The sequence below is a fragment of the Daldinia childiae genome (genome assembly GCF_008694065.1).
Source record: "Daldinia childiae strain JS-1345 chromosome Unknown Scaffold16, whole genome shotgun sequence".
Classification (NCBI taxonomy): domain Eukaryota; kingdom Fungi; phylum Ascomycota; class Sordariomycetes; order Xylariales; family Hypoxylaceae; genus Daldinia; species Daldinia childiae.
Window position 1 is genome coordinate 95,149 of NW_022984657.1, and position 21,805 is coordinate 116,953.

General features: G+C 46.3%; 5 protein-coding genes across 5 annotated transcripts; 4 read left to right on the forward strand and 1 right to left on the reverse strand.

The window, feature by feature from the left end:
- Window positions 1-315: 315 nt before the first annotated feature.
- On the forward strand, window positions 316-1,845 carry GL218_09124 (Reticuline oxidase; the record flags this gene model as incomplete). The annotated part of the gene is made up of 2 exons (XM_033585951.1): window positions 316-897; window positions 973-1,845. 2 exons carry the CDS (start codon window positions 316-318, stop codon window positions 1,843-1,845), a joined length of 1,455 nt encoding a protein of 484 aa, XP_033439865.1.
- A 726-nt stretch (window positions 1,846-2,571) lies between these two features.
- GL218_09125 (uncharacterized protein) lies at window positions 2,572-3,531 on the forward strand (the record flags this gene model as incomplete). Its single annotated transcript, XM_033585952.1, has 2 exons — window positions 2,572-2,901; window positions 2,980-3,531. The coding sequence occupies 2 exons, from the start codon at window positions 2,572-2,574 to the stop codon at window positions 3,529-3,531; spliced, it is 882 nt and encodes a 293-aa protein (XP_033439866.1).
- Window positions 3,532-5,067: 1,536 nt separating this feature from the next.
- Window positions 5,068-9,374, forward strand: GL218_09126 (uncharacterized protein; the record flags this gene model as incomplete). The annotated part of the gene is made up of 6 exons (XM_033585953.1): window positions 5,068-5,147; window positions 5,222-6,261; window positions 6,358-6,981; window positions 7,035-7,958; window positions 8,045-8,649; window positions 8,709-9,374. 6 exons carry the CDS (start codon window positions 5,068-5,070, stop codon window positions 9,372-9,374), a joined length of 3,939 nt encoding a protein of 1,312 aa, XP_033439888.1.
- A 1,455-nt stretch (window positions 9,375-10,829) lies between these two features.
- GL218_09127 (Riboflavin transporter MCH5) lies at window positions 10,830-12,398 on the forward strand (the record flags this gene model as incomplete). The annotated part of the gene is made up of 2 exons (XM_033585954.1): window positions 10,830-11,133; window positions 11,224-12,398. 2 exons carry the CDS (start codon window positions 10,830-10,832, stop codon window positions 12,396-12,398), a joined length of 1,479 nt encoding a protein of 492 aa, XP_033439867.1.
- Window positions 12,399-18,004: 5,606 nt separating this feature from the next.
- On the reverse strand, window positions 18,005-19,681 carry GL218_09129 (Succinyl-CoA:3-ketoacid coenzyme A transferase 1, mitochondrial; the record flags this gene model as incomplete). Its single annotated transcript, XM_033585955.1, has 3 exons — window positions 18,005-18,136; window positions 18,197-19,564; window positions 19,622-19,681. The coding sequence occupies 3 exons, from the start codon at window positions 19,679-19,681 to the stop codon at window positions 18,005-18,007; spliced, it is 1,560 nt and encodes a 519-aa protein (XP_033439868.1).
- Window positions 19,682-21,805: the final 2,124 nt, after the last annotated feature.

Genomic DNA, 21,805 nt, shown 5'->3' on the forward strand with positions numbered 1-21,805 from the left:
AGGTATTTGGCACCTACCCAAACATACCGCAGCAATCCAACCGGATGGCCTCACAAAATCACTCTAAATGTACCTAGTGTTTGTCTTCTATCCATTTCGAACTGGGCCGACTAAATCTAATCTAGTGAAATAGTAGGAGTATTTTTCACCCCAAATCGCGCGTTGTTGCTTAATGATTATCGCGACCCAAGCAGACTTTAAAGAGGTAGGAACGTGTCGCGGGATACGACTTGCATAACTAAATAATTATATCAATTATTCTACACTTTTGAACCATCTTCTACCACTTCTTTGTCGCCTTTCATAATAGCCAAGATGGCTTCTGCCGACGTCGCTTCCTTCATAGGACAGCTAACTAAATCAGGCATTCCATTCAAAACACCAACAGATCCTGATTGGGCTACGTATTCATCAACTTATAATCTACGCCTTCCGGTCACTCCTGCTGTTGTCGTTGTCCCATCCACGATCGAACATATCAGCAATGCCGTTACATTTGCAGGCAAACATGGATTCAAAGTGCAGGTCCGATCTGGAGGGCACTCATATGCATCCTACAGCAATGGAGGCTTGAATGGTTCTGTGGTAATAGACCTTAGGGAAATTCAATTCCGAAGTGTCTCGGCTTCAGAGGACCCCAACTGTGTTATAGTTGGTAGCGGCATGCGATTAGGCGAGTTGGCTCAAACTATTGACCAACGTATGGGCTGGAAACGCGCTCTTCCTCATGGCACTTGCGCAAGCGTTGGAGTCGGCGGGCATTTCACGCATGGAGGATATGGATTCTTCTCCCGTGCTTGGGGACTTGCTATGGATCGCATAGCAAAGATCATGGTGGTATTAGCAAACGGTCAATTGGTTCTTGCTGATGAAAATCAGAATCCTGAACTGTTCTATGTAAGTCCTAATATCCTTGATGCATTTCCCTCCTTAATTGGTGAGCTTTAACTGACCATGTTACTTTGAACAAAGGCGATGCGAGGCGCGGCTGACTCTTTTGGCATCGCGGTATCCTTTTATCTTAATACAGTGCCTACGCCCGAATCTGTCATACATTGGGACTTTAAGGTCAGCGATGCAACGAAAAGCGTCGAGAGTGCCATCAGAGCCTTTCAGCATATCCAAGCATTTGTTCACGATAGCTCTGTCGTCGACCGCCAGCTGGGGCTCAATGTGACTCTGTCATCGGACTATTTCGCAGTAGGGGGTGCCTACTTGGGATCTCGCAATGATTTCGTACGAAAGGTCATACCAGCATTGCTAGAAGGCATTCCCGAATTTCCAACCATCGAAGTCAAGCAGGTAGATTGGGCAACGTCTCTCAAGCTACTCAACCAAGGCCGAGAACTAGACTCTCCGACAGATTCCTTAGAGCAGGCCAATTTCTTCGCCAAGAGCGTTACCATACCCGAGCCGGGTTTTACTACCGAATCGCTGACGGACTTCTTTACATACCTCCTTGATAAAGGCGCACGAGCACCTATCTCGTACTTCATCTTAGTCGACTTGTACGGTGGTGCCGACAGCCAGATCAACGCCAAAGATCTGAGCTTCTCCGCCTTTGCACACCGTAATACTCTGTGGGTCACCCAACTATACGGCTATGTTGACAACGAGCAAGTATTTCCACCGGAAGGTCTTGACTTCGTCAACGGATTGGCGGGCGCCATGACAGCGCGCCTCCCGGGTTACGGAGCGTACTCTAATTATACCGATCCGAGTCTGCCAAGAGAAGAAGCAAATGATCTATACTATGGAAAAGAACTTCACAAGAAGCTGAAACAGTTAAAAAGGGTTATAGATCCGAACAACGTTTTTGCGAATCCCCAATCAATTGAGGGATAGGGGGTGGGAGCATATGCCCAATTGAGGTACTTCCCCTTTTTTTCTCTTTAGTAGGTTGATGTGCAATTGAGTTTTCGCGTTATGCATGGCGTTAGGGATTATGAAAAAAATTCCGAAAAACAGATGGATACGATAGTTACTTGAAAAGGCCATTTTGTTTCGTGGAGTATGACTTCAAAATTAGTCTTGCTGACAATGATTTCGTCATGATGCTAGTTAGGGTTCTTAGCCACACATATCTGACAATAGAACTGCTCTGTTTTATGAAATTACTTTCGTATGGGATACTTGATGAGTTCTATGCTTTAGGTAGTAAATTTAGGCGATGCTGTAAGAAATGGCTTCTTCCTGGAAGTCAGGTTAGATTAAATATTATCGTACCTTTCCTAAATAATGATAAAATGGAAAAAGTTCAGAGTTACCAGAGATTGTGATAACTTCGTATAGTTATTAGCAAATAAACTGCTGACGTTAAGGGGATGACATGAAGCATGGATGCAGGTACCATAAGATGCGTAAGATACCCCACAAGTGTGCTATCGATAAGCGATAAGTGTATTTTAGCGTGTGTCACAGCAGTGTCGTCAGCTCTCGCTTTATTGCATATAGTTAGCTTACGGTCTACGACGTGAAACTCCAAGTAGAGTTGATCACCTTTCAGCCTGTTCATCCTACAATACCTCGAATAACGATGACATGGAGTCCCAAAATCGCCCCCCCCGAGTTATGCGACCACTAGAAAGGTTTGGTTCCTATATTCTAAGAGGGCTAATTGCGGCTTCATACCCTCTTCAAGGCATCTACTACTTCTTACGTCATCCGGCATACTATCCTCTATTCCTCAGTCGACTACTTCCTCTCTCAATCATCTCGTTCCTAGTCTATACGATCCTCTTTACGTTTGCATTTCTGCCTCAGTATGCATTCTTAGCCATTTTCCACGGTTGGAGTGCGTGGATCAATGCTGTAGTGTTGGTGCTAGGCGAGGGTCTAGTCATTATCCAGGGTTTGTTCGAGGGCTTCTTCGTCGATGAATGTCGCGTAGATGTATTTGATGTATGTTGATATACCCCGCATAGATTCACATGGATATTTATTGTCAACCTGGAAATGTTAAATGCTAACTTTTATCAGGCAACCCTTCTCGACAAAGATCTCGAGAGCCTCGTTGCGCCGCATCGACTACTATTCCCAGATGCACCCAGCTCCGTCAAGAAATTGGGGAAACCAACAAGTTCTGCCGTATACCAGCCGTGGAGTCTAATCCAGATCGTCGAGCTAATCATATTCCTACCACTCAATCTCATCCCAAAGGTCGGTACCCCGGCCTTCATTATAATCACGGGCGCCCGGTTAGGAACATTCGCGCATTACAGATGGTTTGACTTAAGAGGCTTGACGAAGAAAGAACAAAAGCAAGAGATTAGGAGTAGAAGGTGGGAGTACACATGGTTCGGAACCATAGCGATGATACTCCAGCTCATACCCATTCTATCTTTCTTCTTCCTCCTTACTTCGGCAGCGGGTGCTGCGATCTGGACAGCGAAGCTCGAACAGCAGGCAAGAGGACTACCTGCCCCTGACCCTGCGGCTACTTCAACTTCTTCTACTGCAGCACCGCCGAGAGACCCACAGGAGTACGATCCTGATGAGCCTCCTCCACCCTATGTGGATAACCCTGTATGATTATGTGCGACTTGCGTACGTTGACTAATGATAATTTTATGAGGAATTATACGCTTAACCTTGCTCTTTTTGAGTTGGTGTTGTAGTTAGAGGTAATAGACATTAAGTACAACTCATTCATATTGAGGATCTCACTAAAGCTTAATTAACCCTAACTAAGATTGCTATGTCTACCTTGCAACTATTCAATAGAGCACCTAAAGAATGCGCCGCTTTCTAGGTACCTATATAGAATAAGAGGGCTTTTACCAGCTTACATTGGCGTGACAGGTATCTATGTAAAGTACCCCCGAGTTCTCTTCTGAGTTCACTACCTAGCTGCCATATGCTTCATGAAAATAATTCGGATTTAAAATATCTCATTTCAACCAGTCCAACTTAGGTGTCTACTATTATATCCAATATTATATTCTACATATATATCTGCATTAGAAATAAGAGATGGCACAGTGGAACTCACCAGTCCGATTGTACCAGTAGTATGTACATTGGTGCTTGCTGATGTCCAGCATTTAACTCAACAGTTTCACTGTCGAAGATTCCATTCCACCAAGTTTTCATTTCTCCACACAGACAGGTATCAACTTCCTGAAGAATACTACACCAATTATACTATACCTACCTACGCACCTCCCTATTCGTTCCGCACTATGTGGGGTCATACCAATTGCTAAAGTTTCTTCAAACTTAGAGCTTTGGGAAAGGACCTACATACCAACTACCTAAGCAAGTCTACATAGTATAGTATTACGGCATCCTTCCTAATTGAAGAAACTATGCCTCGAAAACCTCGATATCTTGGAAGTCACGATTGACGCTATCACGTCATATCCACGCCACTCAAACAGAAATGTTGGGTGGAGATGAAGGCACCTTCCCATTGCCTATACTACTCATATTCTCTCATCAACCCGTTATCTATACGATTCAGATATATACACAGACTCAGATTGGGCATCTAAATTGAATATATATATATAGCTACCTAGCTATGTGACAAGTTAGAGCACTCAGAGACACTTGTAATTAAGAAGTGTTAAAGTAAACATCGATCACCTCTAGATGTTCCTACTATATTTACTTACATCTAGACCAAAGTTTTGTCTCATAGAGTACTACATGCCCTCAGCAGTCGAGTATATGTGAGGGCAAGTACAGTATAGAAGCAAGCCCAACAGACATATATTAACATGGGACATGCCGAACATACTTTCCACTTGCCATCGAGACTGCCAAGTTGACATACTATGACACACAATATGATGCTAAGCCATCAGCTCTTTCCTTCCCTCTCCTGGATAGGAGGGAGATTTCCATATTAGTCGGGAAGGCACACCAGAAGTAGTGTTTCAACCCAACCCAACAATTTACTCTCCTAGCTTTCTGTTCTATTCTCTCACCCTTCAATCTTTCAATCTTTCGTCTCTTCAACTCGCCTCTATCTTTCATCCTCATTGTGTCTCTACTAGCAATCGTTTCATTCACCACCACTTTACCAACCTAGCCAGCATAAACTGAACTGCAGATCACATTAAGATGCGAAGAAACGCCCTTCTTGGGGTCCTAGGGGCCTCTGGGCTCACGAGATTAGCCACGGCCCAAGAGTACGGAAACGGGTGAGTGATTGATCGATTGACTAGCTTGGTGATATGTCTATTTGTCTGTCGATGATGCTAACAAGTCTCGGAAGACCCTCTTCAACCGCTGCAGGCGGAAGCGGAAGCGGAAGCGGAAGCGGAAGCGGAACTGGCAATGGAGGTGGGAATGGCGCTGGAACTTGTCCTGCTCATACTATCTTCGTGACTGTTACTCCGGCCAATCTTCCCACTGTTGTCTCTACTGTCATCTCTACTGTTATTTCTACTGTCACTCCTGGCCAAGGTGGTCCTGGTGGCTTTGGCTCGAGTTCTGGTACCAATGTCTTTCAATCTACTTCACCTGTGGCTTGGTCTCCGTCTAGAACGATCACTATCCCTTGTTCTACTGAATTGTCTGGCACTGTTCCCTGGTCTACTGATTTCCTCACCATCACTCTACCCCCTGCTCCTAGCAACACGGTTCCCGGCGTTCCCATTACTTACACGATTGTCAGCCCTGGTGGTGGTGCTGGTGGACAAGGCGGACAAGGTGGGAAATCGACAGGAGGCAGCCCTGGAGTCTCAACTATTCCTCCGGGCCCATTTGGTATCTCTTCTTCTCCAGGCCAGTATCCTGCCACTTACACTGAGACTCTCTCTGGAGGCGTTGGGAATACTCCTTTTGCTACGATCACAATTACAGCTCCAGGGGGCTCACCAAGTGGTGCCGGCCAGGGAGGACCAAATGGCCCAGAAAGTTCTGAGACAATTGTTGTTGTCTTCCCTTCACAGACTGCCGGAAGTCCCGGTGGTTCCGGTTCAGGTTCGGGCTCGGGCTCAGGCTCAGGTTCTGGTTCTGGTTCTGGTTCTGGTTCCGGAAGTGGTCCAAATGGCCAAGGTATCTCACCAACAGCTGCTACCACTACCCCTTGTGAATCAACTGGCAGTGCTGGAGGTTCAGGATCCGAAAGTGGCCCGGGAGGTCAAGGCGTCCCCTCCGAGACCACCATTTGGGCTGCACCTTCTGAGACTGGTAGCGGTTCCGGTGGCGCAGGTGGCCAGGGCATTCCACCGAGCATCACTTTGACTGCACCAGGCGGATCACCCAGCAACTCTGCCGGCGGGTCAGGCCCTGGAAGTCCTGGGGGCTTTGGTAGCCAAAGCACCGTCGAAACGGTTACCCTAACCCTACCTGGAGTCTCTGGTGGCCCAAGCTTTGTCGATACACTCACTATTACTGCACCTGTAGCATCACCAACTGGCCCCGCAGGTGGCTCCGGAGGCTCTGGAGGCTCTGGAGGTCCTGGCGGTCCTGGCGGTCCTGGTGGACAAGGTGTTCCACAAACCATTACAGTAACAGTCCCGAGCGTATCGCCTGGTAGTTCTGGAACTTCTCCATGCCCAGAGGGAAGTGGATCCGGCTCTTCTAACCCGAATGTCGTTACAGTTACCGGCACAAGCAACGCTCCCGGTGGTGGCGCTGGAGGTCCAGGTGGGCAAGGTCTCCCTTCAACGGTACTTCCAACGATTACCATCACTGCCCCCGGAGGATCCCCTAGCAATCCTTCTGGTGGACCTGGCGGTTCTGGAGGTTCAGGAGGCGGCAGCAACGTTCATACTATCACTCTAACAGCTCCTGGGGAGTCATCAGGTACAGGAGAAGGTTCCGCTCCCTTTGTAATCACTGTCACTGGTACCGGAATTACTCCAGGTGCTCCAGAAACCATTACTTTTACAGTTCCCAGCGGACCGTCAGGTAACCCTGCAGGTGGATCCGGAGGTCCCGGTGGCCAGAGTATTCCTTACACTATTACCGTGACAACACCAGGACAATTACCAAGCAACACTGACGAAGGATCCGGAGGCTCAGGAGGTAAGAACCACCCACCCAGTTCCTCCTGCAAGACATCCTACTAATAGCGCTAGGTTACTCCCCAAGCGGCTCTGCAAGCGGGCCTGGAGGTGCAGGTGGTCAGGGCGTTCCCCAAACCATCACTGTGACAGCGCCAGGCGCATCGGCAGGTAATCCTGGAGGCTCTCCCGGAGGTTCCAATGGCCAGGGTACAACACCATGCACCACGGGAGAATCCGGTTCAATTTCGTACCCGTATGTTACCACTATCACCGGCACCAACATCGGCCCTGGTGGAAGCAATGGAGGTGCTGGCTCTTCACCAACAGCAATCACCGTCACTGTTCCCGCAAGTCCATCAGGAGGTGCGGGTGGCCAGGGTATTCCCCAAACTATCACTGTGACAGCACCTGGAAGTCCATCGGAGGGATCTGGTAGTGGCAATGGTGGTAGTGGCTCATCGCCGCAGTCCTCTGCAGCCGGCGGCGGCAGCAATGGAGGTAATGGAGCCAGTGGCTTTCCGCCTACAATTACCGTGACCGCCCCATCAGCAGGACCGAATGGTGGTGCGGGGGGCCAAGGTCTTTCTAACTCGCCGTCTTTGTCATATGCCACTCCTGTCGGGTCTGGTGAAGTTACTGTTACTGTTACAAACCCAGGAGGCTATGGAGGAAACCCTTCAGCACAGCCACCCGCAGGTTCTGGTGCATCTTCGGTCAATCCTGGTTCCGGTCAGGGTTCTGGTGCCGGTCAGGGTGCTGGTCAAGGTGCCGGTCAAGGTTCTGGTACTGCTACACTCACTGACTCAGTTCCGCCTGGGGGATACGGAGCTGGCCATCCTACGCCTCAAGCTAGCGGATCAGCTGGGGCTGGAGCCGGAGGACAAGGGGTTTCGAACACTGGCGCAGGGGCAAGTCCTTCGGAGACTATCACCAAGGTATCAACCAAACCAGGCGTCCTAACCCACACTGTGACACTTCCCGAACAATCAGCAACAGGTAAGATCATGCCCATATTTCTTTTCGTACTCTCAAGCTCCCCTGGGGACAGAAAATAGAATGACGGCTGAATATGTTACTTATAGAAACCGGGACTCCTCTGGCCCATAGCGGCTCCATTCCATGCGATGAGACTTCTGGCACTGGTAGGTCGGGAGATCTTCCAACTGGCACGTTCACCTCTTCACGAACCCCATGGTCCATCGTGCCAACCAATGGGTGGAACGCAACTGCATCTAGCGCTGACTCTCCTGTAGCCATTTCGACGTCATGCACCGAGTCGGAGTCCGTCCCTACGGTGTCCCTTTCGCCCATGCCCAATCTACCACCGCCTGTTTCCGCACCACCGGAGTCATTTCCCGCCGCGACAGCTTCTGAGGTTGCATCAGAGCTCCCTACCGGTGCTACTGTCGAATGCATATCAATGACTACGCTGACGATGTCTTCGAGGACATTCTCATGGTGTGCTCAGGTCGCAACAATAGAGCCAAACGCGGCCCCTACCCAGACTCCCAATTCTGGAGGCTACGCCTTTTCTGCCCGAGATAACTTTGAACTTCCTGTCCCCTCTACGTTGTCAACAGTCATTGTGAGGTCGCCTAGCCTAGCCCCCAGATCGACCGCTGGCAGTGAGGCTCCTTCGTCAACTGCTTGCGGGAACAAAGCTGATGTGGGAGACTTTACGCTCAATGTAAGTCGCGAGTATCCTATCTTCAAATGGTGTCACATAATGACTAACACTGTAACTAGTTTGATGATCTCCCACCCCTTGGAGTCGGATCTGGTGTAGACCCTCATGATGTTAGCCCGATGCCAATGTTGAGCCCACACCATCGGTTCTACTTCTCGCAAGGATTCAGCGTCCTCCCCCCACCTCCCACTCCGTTTGTACCATCTTCTGGAAATCTGATGCTCCAATTTACACCATCGTCCATGTCGAACCTGTCTGACCCCGGTGTGCCCCGAGACACAGCGAAGATTAGTGTTGGACCCCAAGCCTCGTCCGCCTGCTTCTCATTCAATCTTAACGGCTTCAGTCTTGGTTGCGACTCCAAGGATTCTCCTTGCGTTTTCAACTTCACGGGACTGCGATTCGACCAAGAGTCCCAGCAGGAGAAGGAAGTGTCTTGGTTGACGGTCGATGTCCCAGCATGTACTAGCACAGACCATTGCGAACTTGTTCCAGTTGTGTTCAAGGGATTTGACAACTTGACATCAGTCCAAGTCGCCCTCAAGGAGGATGAGAAGGCCAAGGTCTGGTGGGCAGATGATCTCGCCCTTGGATGGTCCGATAACCAGTGCGACAAGGCCATCTGCCGATCGAAAGTCCGCGATTCTATTGGCAAACGTGACGGATTTTCTAGTAGTCGAAAACCAAGATCGAGGCTATTAGACTTTGCTTTGTTCCGTGGTTGAATCGCCGCACTATGGTGCCACAGGTGGGCACCCCTTTAAATATTCGTCCTAGTTTGCTACTTGCCAGGAGGGTTTCTTGAGATGTAACAGGAGCCCAGTTGTAGATGGGGTTATTGCCCTAGTCTATGGGATAATAGGTATGTGGGAGGAGATGGAAGAGATGAAGTCCAACGTGGTGGCATTTTTGGTCGGTTCTTTGTCCTCATGTACTATCATGACTTAATCATTTACATTAGATGGGAGGAATGTCACTAGACATATTCGCCTAGATACGAGGCTAACAAATGCAGTTTCATGTGCTCAGTCGCTATCCATCTTTGCTCGCTTATCTTATGTAGTGAATGAGCTATTCCTTTGAGCATGATGTGATGCCCAACCTCGATTTAGATGAGAACATCGTGCCTTGTTAGAATGATAGAAGACGTAGCCATAGACTCAAAGCTACCTCGGTACGCGTATAGCCGAATCACCAGCGACATCGGAAAAATATGTGTATAATGATATGTAAATATTTACGTAGTAGGTAGTACGAAGGAAAATAGGGTAATAGACCCACGTTATGTTCATGATCGTTTGAGCCTCTACACTAACCATTAGCTTACTCTCGGGTCTCAGGCCATTTCCATGACATACCGAGAGGTACCTATAGTTATTTAAGTGGAGGGAAATTGAGTGCGGGGCGGGTGAGATAGACTTTTCGGGAATAATTCACAATCTTGGACGAGATGGTAGACTATTTCCATATACGACTACCAGGATAATTGGACACTGTAAGGAATTCGGGAGGCCGGCTCTATCGTAAGTGATACACGTAAAATTGTAGGGGAGAATAAAGTTGGATTATAAATACTATTTGAAGGATTTTGAGTCGAGCGTATCCGCGCGCCGCGGAAATATATATGTTGTAGTCATAGAGAACCAAAGCTCGGGACTCTACTTGAAGCTTATCTTAAAGAAGCTATATTTCGGTGGCTCTCCCGTTCTCCGCCGCCGCTCCCTTGCCGACCCAAGGGCGAGGCCTAGTTTAAAATTTTAATTTTACGCCGTCTACAGGCGCGCAATGTTTTTGCCATCTCCGCTTTAGACCCCGTCGTATAAGACTCACTCCTCTACCCGAGCGGTGTAAGACCGATAGCCGGCGGCGCCCGGGTGAACAAGGTCTTCTTGTTAAGTAGATTTTACCGAGATTTCAGTGCGATTGGTGCCCTCTGATCTTCTGATTCTTGTTTCGATATCGGTTGACTCATCGCGGGCTGCTGCTATGTTATACATAAAGTACCTAGCTAGCGATCTAGGAAAGTAAATATATACGGTATCTATTCATGAGGTAACTTAAGGGTTCTATTTAATATATTTATTCGTCTTAAGATGAGTTCTGCATATAAGGACTTTACAGCAAGACAAAGTAAATCCTAGTTCATACCGATCGATACGTCAATTAGCCCGCTCGCGATAATGGCGCCTTCTTTGTCGCCTAGTTCCAGCGAGGGCGAGCTCCCGGTAGATGTCGAGAAGCAGGCGATGCCTATTCCTGCGGGAATTGAAGGTCCTAGTCAGAACAACAAGGATGAAGAAATAAATATTGATAGTCCTGCCGAGGGGGTGGAGGACTGGCAGATACAGCCCGAGCCCGATATTCTTAACCCGGATGCCGATGGCATGGCCGGAGCCGTAGGTCGAGTTCTTAGTAGGATGTCGACGAAATCGAGCTGGAATCCTGGGCCGCCGCCGGATGGTGGTAAAGTCGCGTGGCTCGCATGTAAGCCTCCTTTGCTATTTATTTCTCACCTTTAAGCTACTAGAGTATCTAATTGCTTGGGATTGATCTTCTAACGTCAACTATAATCAGGTCTCTGCGGGCACTTCGCCATCATGAACACTTGGGGCTTCATCAACTCGTTCGGCGTGTTCCAAGCGTACTACGTAGCGCAGCTCGGGCGCCCACCATCAGATATATCGTGGATCGGCTCTATCCAAGTATTCTTAACCTTCTTCATCGGTACCTTCACCGGCCGCTTCACCGACGCTGGGTTCTTCCGCCCCGTGTCTATCTGCGGCATCGTCTTCATGACCCTCGGCATCTTCACCACTTCCGTCGCGACGCAGTACTGGCAGCTCATCCTTTCGCAAGGCTTATGCATGGGTATCGGCAGCGGGTGCGTATTTTGTCCGTTCATTTCCACCGTGTCGACTTACTTTAGCAAGAAGCGCTCCCTTGCTATCGGTCTCGCGGCCAGCGGCTCTGTGACCGGTGGTTTGGTCTTCCCAGCCATGGCACGCCAGCTGCTCCCGACCGTCGGCTTCGGATGGGCCGTCCGCGCCATCGGGTTCGTACAGCTGACCACGCTGATCTTCGCCGTGTCTTTCATGAAGTCACGGCTGCCGCCGCGGCGCACGGGTAGCTTGGTCGAATGGGCGGCGTTCCGCGAACCCGAGTACACGCTCTACGCCATCGGCATGTTCTTCAACTTCTGGGGCGTGTACTTCGGCTTCTACTACCTGGCGGCCTTCAGCCGGTCCGAAATCACACCTACGCTGGACTACACGGACTCGCTCAACCTGCTGCTCATCCTGAACGGCGTGGGCATCCTAGGCCGCCTCCTGCCGAACCATCTCGCGGACCGCTTCGGGCCGCTCAACCTCATGGTCCCGGCGTGCGTGGGGTGCGGGATCACGGTGCTGGGGTGGATGGCGGTGCGCACGCCGTCGCAGCTGTACGGGTGGGCGGTCGCGTACGGGATCGTGGCCGGCGCGATACAGAGCCTGTTCCCCGCGGGCCTGGGCAGCCTGACGACGGACCTGCGCAAGCAGGGCACGCGCATGGGGATGGCGTTTACGATCGTGAGCTTTGCCGTTCTCACGGGGAATCCGATCGCGGGGGCGATCATCGGGAGCATGGGTGGGAGGTACGCGGGCGCGCAGGGGTTCACGGGGGCGAGTCTGCTTGTGGGCGCCATGTTGTTGTCTGGTGCGCGGTTTGCGAGGATGAGGAGGATGGGGACGGGGTGGAGGACTAAGATTTAGGGGTTGGACTGTTTTCGCTAAGGTAAGGTAAGGTAAGGTAAGATATAAATGGTAGGTGTGATGTCTCTGTGTGTGTGTGTGTGTGTGTGTGTGTGTGAAGTACTACGAGGAGAGGTATAGGTAGAAGATGAGGAAGTGATATATGGTAGATGGAGATACGGTATATATGATGATGATGAGTCTCGTTGTGAGACTTAGGCCGATACCTTGTTTATGTTAGGTCAAGTTCTTGTAGATATGTTCATTTATAAATCTTTATAATATAAGTACCTATATGATTTTCTGATGGAAACAATTTTGATATCGTTGTGGTGTTTTTAGTATAAGCATTCTCTTATAAAAGAGTATAGCAGGGCTTTAACTATTATTCAATATCGTAATAAATTATGGTAAGTTGTTATAAGCCGCTAATTACTTTTTATTCCGCAAAATCAAAGACTCAATAGTTTTTGGTGTTCTACAGAATTCATAAAACTGCCCATGTTAGATATCTCAAATGAGAATGACGAGTGCTGCGATGAGTTCCGATCTCAATAACAGATCGAGTCTCATTAATAACATATCACTTATAAGTCGCAAGGGTCTAAGCCTAGACTAGGGGTAAGACTTTCACACCATTGGCCCCGGGGAAGCTAGCGAGACCGTCATTCCGCATGAAAGTCCAATTTCAAATGCGACGCTGTCTTCCAAGTTTTTTCGAAGTTTGAGAACTTTAGGTACCTTACATAAAAAGAGGAATAGCTGCTGTCATGCGGGTCTTAGCTAAAGTCACAATGATCGACGTTCTTCTCGTGTATGTATGTATAACGCGAACATGGATTGATGACCAAAATCTAGGTAGATAAATGATAGAAGATGCGTGTCTTGGATGTTTTCGTCGCGGTGGCGTTAGTAACGGGAGCTACTGCAAAATGTACAGTTGACGATTGTCTCCAAGGTACGTCTTAAGTGTTTTAGATGCCCTCAACTTATATCATATTAACTAACACTAACAATTTAGCTGTTCAGGAGGCAGTTCCATCGCTGCAAGAAGATGATTGCAAGTCATTCATACGAGTTACAGTAACTCCAGCTATTAGGTAGTTATTACCAACCCAAAGGAGATGTAAGCTATGTAGCTGAGGACTAACGATGGAAATAGTACTATCTCCAGTACTGTCGTAGTCACGACAACTGGGACTACAACTAGGACAGCTACGCAAACTATAACTAGTTCCGCAGAGCCGTCAAAACGATGGCTGGAACGACACGAAGTAGTCGATGTGCTACTCGGTAGAGCCGTAAGCAACAAGGGTCCAAGTACAACCAAGGCTACTTCAATCCCAAAATACGCTTCTCTATGCGCTTCGTCCGCAGCCTACGAGTCAGCGTGCTCGTGTCTTGGTGTCACTCCCGTCACGACGACTGTACCAACACCAAGTACTACACATGTAGTCCGGATCGTGAAGACCGCAACGGCTACGGCTATCTACAACGTTACAAGATACGTCAATAGCTCATCGTTGCATGGAAATTCAACAAGTGTAAAGTTTGGAAACTCAACGGCACCTTTTCTAAACGTGACAAGCTCAGGGTTGCTTCCGAGCTCGAGCATCTCACTACCTATCACCGCTTCTTCGTCTATATCTATCGACTCGACGACATCTACCGACAAACACAGACTAAAGAGACCATCCGTAACGGAAGATACGTCAAGTACTAAAACCGGAGTCAATGCTGCATCCATCACATCATCAGCCGCATTAAGCTCACTCGCTGCTATCAACAGCACTATCGGACTCAATAAGACAACAAACTTCTCATCTATTTCCAATACAACAACAAGCATCGGTAAATTCCTAAACTCAACCAATACCGTACCTCGACCTACCGCAGCAAGCGTAACGGGTTTCCACAGCGGCACAGCCGGCACAATCAACACCCTCCCGAACATCACCGCCGCTTCAGCGCCATTCCTAAACTCAACCCACACCGCAGCCGCCAACATAACAGCCGGCCCAACAAAGCTATCCAACGCCACCATCTCAGCTCCGTCTATGAATATAACAAGCACCCCTTCCCCCACCCTAAACACCACCACTCTCGCTCCATTATTCCTCAACTCCACGCGCATCATCCCCTTTATCAACAGCACCAACAGCACCACCGCTCCCCCACGTTTCCTCAATGCCACCAGTTCCATCCTCTTCGCCAACACAACCACCACCTCTCCCACATCCCTATCCACACCAACACCCACCCCATCTCAACCCCCCCTCTGCTCCTCCCCCACCTCCCCCTTCACCATCCGCGTCTCCCAACCCGGCAGCATATACGACAGCTGGTACCTCCAAATCAGCGGGACAGGAGTTCTCTTCACCCCTACATCAAGCCTCGCCTCTCGATTCTCCTTCTCCTCTTCCAGCTCCAATACGAATTCATCCTCTAGCCAACACCACCAATACCTCTGCTCAACACCCAGCAGCAGTGAAACAGACACCCCAGCCGAAATAACAAACACATCCTCCAACGCCACCACCACCGCCGTCATCGCCATCGCCATCGCCGAAGCGCGCCCCGACCTCTCCGGCAGCGCCGTATACTTCGTCGAGCCGCACGTGCTCGCGGAGATAGACAACGACCGACAGGGATGGTACGCGCCTCTCGAGTGCATAACCACGACGAATTCCACGTCCGCGTCCGCGTCTGCGTCTGCGTCTAACGGGACTTCGACGCTGGCCTGTGCGCAAGGAGCCAAGGAGTACTGGGTTGGCTGCGGGTTAGGGCTTGATATCACGAGCGACGGGGACGGGACGGCGGTTGTGGACGGGTGGAATTGTACGAGTGTTGGGCTGATGATTGAGTATGCTGGTTCTTGATATGGGATATCATACCTGACCTGACTTATGTGTGTATATGAAGATAATATGTACTTGAGTAAATGAAGCATAACTAGTATAATACATGTTTCCAGTCTCTTCTTGCCAAAACTTAGGTAGCCGTTAAAAAGGTTAGAAACGAAGACACTAAGAAGGGCAAAAATACGATGAGATGAAAGAGTAGCACAGGGAAATAGTGATAAAAGTCCTCAGTTGTGGTTGTTTAATACATTCCATTAGTTCACATGCTGGACTATGAATGTATTCTTCTGATAGCACAATAGCTATAACCCACCGGCTTCATTATCCGTCGGAGACATTTTTTACGCTCAAACTTTTGGAAATTATTATGGGAAACTAATAAGTAATTGATAAGTAATTGATAAGTAATTGATAAGTAATTCTTCAATAAATGATAAGAAATTGATAAGCTAATAAAGAAAATAATTGGTTGAAATTCATCAAGATATTTAGATGTTTCCGACAGATTCTACCGTGCGAGCCTGCGAGCACGTGAAAACGCTTGCGCGAGCTTGCGAGTGCATGCGTTTTCCTAAATTTTATAAATACCTAGTACAATAGCACTATATATCTATAGCCTATCTAGTGGCATTAATGCATATAGCTAATAGCTTCTTAAGCCCCATCTTAGCCGTATAGTTTCCATCTCTTGGGAATATCATCAAATAATGCTAGAGCTCTGTTCATTGATCTTTGGGATTACTTCGGTCTAGGCGTACCTTAACCTAAAGATCCTCCATAGAAAATATCTTCCGTTTCTTTCGTAGCCTTGGATTGGAAGCTGGCTTACCAGATGGGCCGTCGTTACCGGATAGTTCGTGGCTTGAGCTAGACTGATGCTCGCTTTTCCCCATGTCATCCTTCTTTCGTATAAAAGTGTAGTGTGCCTGAAATAAAGAGACATCGCACTCGCAACGGCATGATGTATCCAGGCTAGGATAGGGCCCCTCCCCTAATTGCCTACTCATATGACTGCAGCACGAATCAAATTTTATCGAGATGTAAGGCCTGGGTGGAATAAGACGAAAGTTATCTATAACAAAGGCCTTATCAGTATCGCTCACGCCCTGTGCAGCCAAGTCCCTATCCGACCATAATCGGCCAATCTGGCAATAAAGCACGTATGCTAAATAGTGAAGACAAATATTTGGGCCTAGGTTATGCGTTCCTGATACCAGAGTATCGGGTCGAGACGGTATATGATCCCTTTTTAAAACCTCAACCCTCTTGTCGTCGTCGTCGTCGTCGTCGTCTAGCATCCCATAACTTCCCACCTCATGATCTAGTACAGAACCTCCCGTTTCGGGATCATCATGAAGCTCTCTGAGTGGGATGGGGCTTGGGTAATGCGCATTCAAGTATTTAAAAACGTAATCGCGTGGCTCGGCAGTGTACCAATTTCTATAACAGTGCCAATCAAAGTTTGGAAGTTGAAGTTGTCGGCCCCAGTCTCTACGCCAACCGGCGACGTCGTAAACGACAAGAGAGGGGAACTTTGAGAGGTAAGTTAACGATCTAAACGTGGTGAAATCATACCCCCAGATTCTTAAGACCCGAAGGACGGGGAACGGGTTTGGCACCTCGGACCAGTGTCTGATTATGGAGTCAGTTATACGAGGGAATATTTGGATACTCGAAAGGTTTGGCTGCAATATTTCCAGCACGCCCAGATTTTTAAGAAGTGTCAGCGATAGGAAATCATGTTCAGAGAACGAGGTGTTACAATGGGAAAAAGTAAGATGTACGATGAAGTCGAAAGAGTTGGACGTAAGTGGTTTTAAGTAGGAGTGAAAGGACTCAAACGGAGATGACACGGCATGATTGAAGCGAAAAACACTTCCCGGCATTGACCGAGATATATCGTCCTCCCGGTGTTGCTTAGCAAGACAGGTTGCGAGGACTATATATGATTGCAACGGTATAGGCCTAGGGTAATGAGTAGTTAGCATTAACTAGAGAAGCGTAACATAACTAGGTACCGAACTTAGTAGACTTACCGGCGGTCTCGAACAAGGAGGTCCCAAATGCGGCATATTATTCGAAAAGGGATGTCATCTAATTGTCCTATCTCGAGAGCAGCGGCATTGTCCGCGACGACTCTGATTATCATATCAAGAAAACTGCGGATCCCCTTTTTACTTGTACTACTGTCTGACCTCGTTCTAGTTGATGTCGTTCCAATCAACCTTGAGCCAGGAGGACGGCGGTGCCATTCGATACCAACATGCTTTAGTGGACGTATTTCCCAATGACGAAATCCCACCCCAGCCTGGTTGTCGTAGGTATACGCAGGACCAGACCCTGTAAGTTGAGACATGTTGATGTTGATGAAGTGTTTACCGGTGCAGCAATGATAACGTAATCAGATACCGAATATGTATCTAATTCAATGACAAGAATTTGGTATTGTATACCAATATTTTATTAAAGCCGTAGTTGCGTACCTAACACATATATGGCCATAATGTAAACTGGCTATTGAAATGAATATTGTTGTTTTGTTTAGGTTAGGTACCTACCTCCTAAAGGTTTGTGGATGCAATTGCATACGCGTTTTAAGAGGTACCTACTTCGTATATATAGTAAAGTTCACGTCGCCCCCACCTTCTAAGCCCAAATCGTTACTTCCATCATTTATTCAGAGGTACTTAATCTAGAGATATTCTGCAGAAATCCATGGTATACATTTTGCACTAATATTTACACTTATACATGTATCCCCGTATTTCATAGCATCGGTTTAAGATCCTCCGCAACGTGGAATGGCGCCTCAGTCTTGCTCTTTATCTCATCCACCGTCACGCCATCCGCGATCTCGATCAACGTAAGGCCATGTGCAAAATCAACATCAAATACTCCCTAATAAAAACGTTAGCAAAACCATACAGCCTGAATTAGGGATGTAAACCAGTTACTTACCAATTCCGTAATAATCCTAGACACGCAAGCCCGACCCGTCAAGGGAAAAGCACACTGCTTAACAATCTTCGGGTTACCCTTCTTATCTGTGTGTTCCATTGTGACAACAACTTTCGTTGCGCTTGGGTTGCTAACCAAGTCCATCGCTCCACCGAAGCCCTTGACCTTTCCGGGCAGCATCCAGTTTGCAAGATCACCCGTAGCGCTAACTTGCATAGCTCCTAATATCGTCAAGTTGATACGACCGCTACGGATCATACCAAAGCTTTCCTCGCTACCGAAGACGGCAGCACCTGGCTTTAGTGTTACGGTCTCCTTCCCGGCATTGATAAGGTCGGCATCCTCCTCGCCTGGCCTTGGGTATGGTCCAAGACCCAAAATACCATTTTCGGACTGGAGTTGCACCTCGACTTCGGGGCCCACGAATCCGGGCGCAAGCATAGGCATACCTATTCCTAGGTTTGCGTACATTCCATTCTTGAACTCCTTAGCTGCCCTGCGAACAATCCTCTCCCTCTTAGCTGCCGTGTCACCTGTGCCCAGCGCCTTCTTAGCATCTGCGTCGTTTTCATCCTTCGTCCAGGTGAATTTTTCGATGTTCTTCTCCGCGGTGCTTTGGATAACTCTCTTGACGTAGATACCCGGTAAGTGGACAGCCTCGGGCGGGATCTCGCCAGGCTCGACGATATGTTCGGCTTCAACAATGGTCATCTTGGCATTTCGGCCCATAGCACCGTTGAAGTTGTTAGCAGCAAGGCGGAACTGACAATTTCCGAGCTTGTCTGCCTTGTAAGCCTTCACGAAGGCGTAGTCTCCGGCAATAGCGTGTTCCAGAAGATAAGACTTGCCGTTGAAAACTTTCACATCTTTCGGGTACGAGAACACGTCGGGAGTTCCGTCGCTCTTGTTCTTCAAGGGTAGTTCGCCAGTTTGTACTACGGTGCCGAAAGCTGCAGGAGTGTAGAAAGCCGGGATACCTTTACCGCCAGCGGCACATCGTTCGGCCAAAGTACCTTGAGGCGTGAGTTCCAGTTCAACTTCACCTGTAAGGTACATCTGCTCGAACGTCTTGTTCTCGCCTATATAACTGGCGATCATCTTCTTAATCTGTTTAGTCTTTAAGAGTTTACCTAATCCAGAAGAATCAGTTCCGGCATTATTTGAGACTGCTGTAATGCCTGTGATTTCGGGTTTATTTAAAACCTCATTGATTAATGTATCTGGAACACCGCAAAGACCAAACCCTCCACATAATAATGTAGAATCCGGTTTCATATCTTTTAAAGCTTCAGTGACAGACGGATACACCTTGTTAATCTCGGCGCGTCTAGACGTCGCCGAGAAGGTCCTAGCGAGTATCCTAGCATGCTAAGAGACCAATTAATCGATGTTTTTATAAGATATTGGATAAGTTGCTTCACTAACATTCGAGCCGTAGCGAGAATATGCTCTCAACGTTCTCATGCACATAGCTGCGGAAGGCATTGCAACAAGTATTCAGTATGATCGTCTACGTGACAGCGATATGAACAACGGGCAACGTCGAACACGGCTCAGAATGAGAGGTACATATAGCAACAAAATCGCCGAACTCGCTAATAGTATTTTATAATAAATTAAACGAAAGAATTAAAAGAATATTCTATTCTAAGCGGAAAAGGCACGCCCCTTGTATTTTACTTGGTCTCCACGCTCGGCAGTGCTCGGCTAGGGATGAACTCAACTACGCCGCTCACGACTAACAGAGATAGTTACACGGTTTACTCGATATTATCCACGGGCTAATCATCTTTGTATGCGCTTACGGTTAGTTATGAAGAAAAAGAGGCGTATTCCGATGGGGTAAATAAGATTCCGCGATTGTATGCGCCGGAGGTAACCAGCGGCAGTTCAAGGTCAAAGCGGGCAATGCGGGCAATGCGGAGCGTGGGGAAACCGGTTGGATCTACGCGCATCGCATCGTTATATTAGCATTGTTATATTAGCTTCGTTATATTAGTATCGTTATATTATACCTAAGAAAATCGACTGGAGAAACTAGGTTCTGCGGCTTTACGATGCTTATTTTCAGCTCGGAAAACAGCGGCAAACAATTGCTATTTAAGGATTATGTAAACACAGGGTACAGCAGTAATTCGGTAGATGACGTTAGAAGATCATGTAAGAATTGAGGGATCTACGGTTGACCAGACAGGGTACTGTGCCAAAATGAAAAAAATATGAAAATTAAGTTTAAACGGGTAGTTAAACACGGATTTATCCATTTAGCTCGGTACTTTATAATTTAAGGTGGCAAAAAGCCTTATACCCTTTACATACATATTTTATAATTTTATACGTAATATATATAATTGTATTTAAAAATCTTATATTTATATTTATATATATTTATATTTATATAAATTTAAAAATAATTTTATAAATATTGGTTTAAAAGTAACATAATATATATCGTTAAATAGTTTAAATTAATGCGAAAATAATGATATTAATTGTTATTTTAATGATTTTAAACTAAAAATTTAAAAATGGTTTAAAAAGAAGTATTTTTTTTAACTATATGATTTTTTAATTAATTATATTTTAGCATACTTTTTTAAACTATTTTTTAATTTTTAATTTAAAGTGATTTTAAATATTTTTTATTTAAACGGTTATATAATAATAATTATAATAATTAAATTAATTAAAAACATTAATTTTAAGTAAGTAAAATTTTTATATAAAAAATAAATATTAATTTAATTATTTAAATAAAGATGTATATATTTTAAATTAAGATTAATTATAACACCGGTCGTAACGCCGGTCGTAACGTAATAGCCGTAATAAATATTATAATAAACATTAAAGTTTATAATATTATAACGTAATATTATATAAACATGTAAAAAAAACAAAAAGGTAACGAAAGTAAAAAGTTAACCTCGAGTGATTAAAATAGAAGGTATTTTAAACGTAGTTATAAATGGTTGTGGGTGGTTATGGGTTATTTTAATGTGTTAAAACTAGAATTTAAAAAGCGGGCTTCGTTTTTTGCCTCTTTTTTCGTTGGCGTTACAAGCGCCACGAAACCTTTGGTTTGTGTGTTTGTATTTGTAAGGCGTGGGGGAGGCGTTTTTCGAATTTTAGTCTTAAGGACGTTTAGGGTTTTTAACCGTATTTGGTATATTTTTAATAAGATTATATCGATAATAATATAATAAGTAATAATAATATTTAAAATATTTTTTATTTTAATTATTTGGGGTTAGTTTTTTGCTTTAGTTATTTTTTTGTTTTTTTTATATGTTTATACGATATTATGTTATAATATTATAAACTTTAACGTTTAAAAATACGTAATAATTTTAAAAATATGTAATAATTTTAAAACGTTATATTTATGCGTTTATATTTACGCGTTTATATTTATGCGTTTATATTTATAACTATTTATAATTACGTTTAAAATATTTTATATTTTAATTATTTAAGGTTAATCTTTTGTTTTTATTACTTTTTTGTTTTTTTTATATGTTTATACGATATTATGTTGTAATGTTATAGGTTTTAACGTTTATTGCAATGTTTATTACGGTTATTATGTTACGATTAATGTTGCGATTG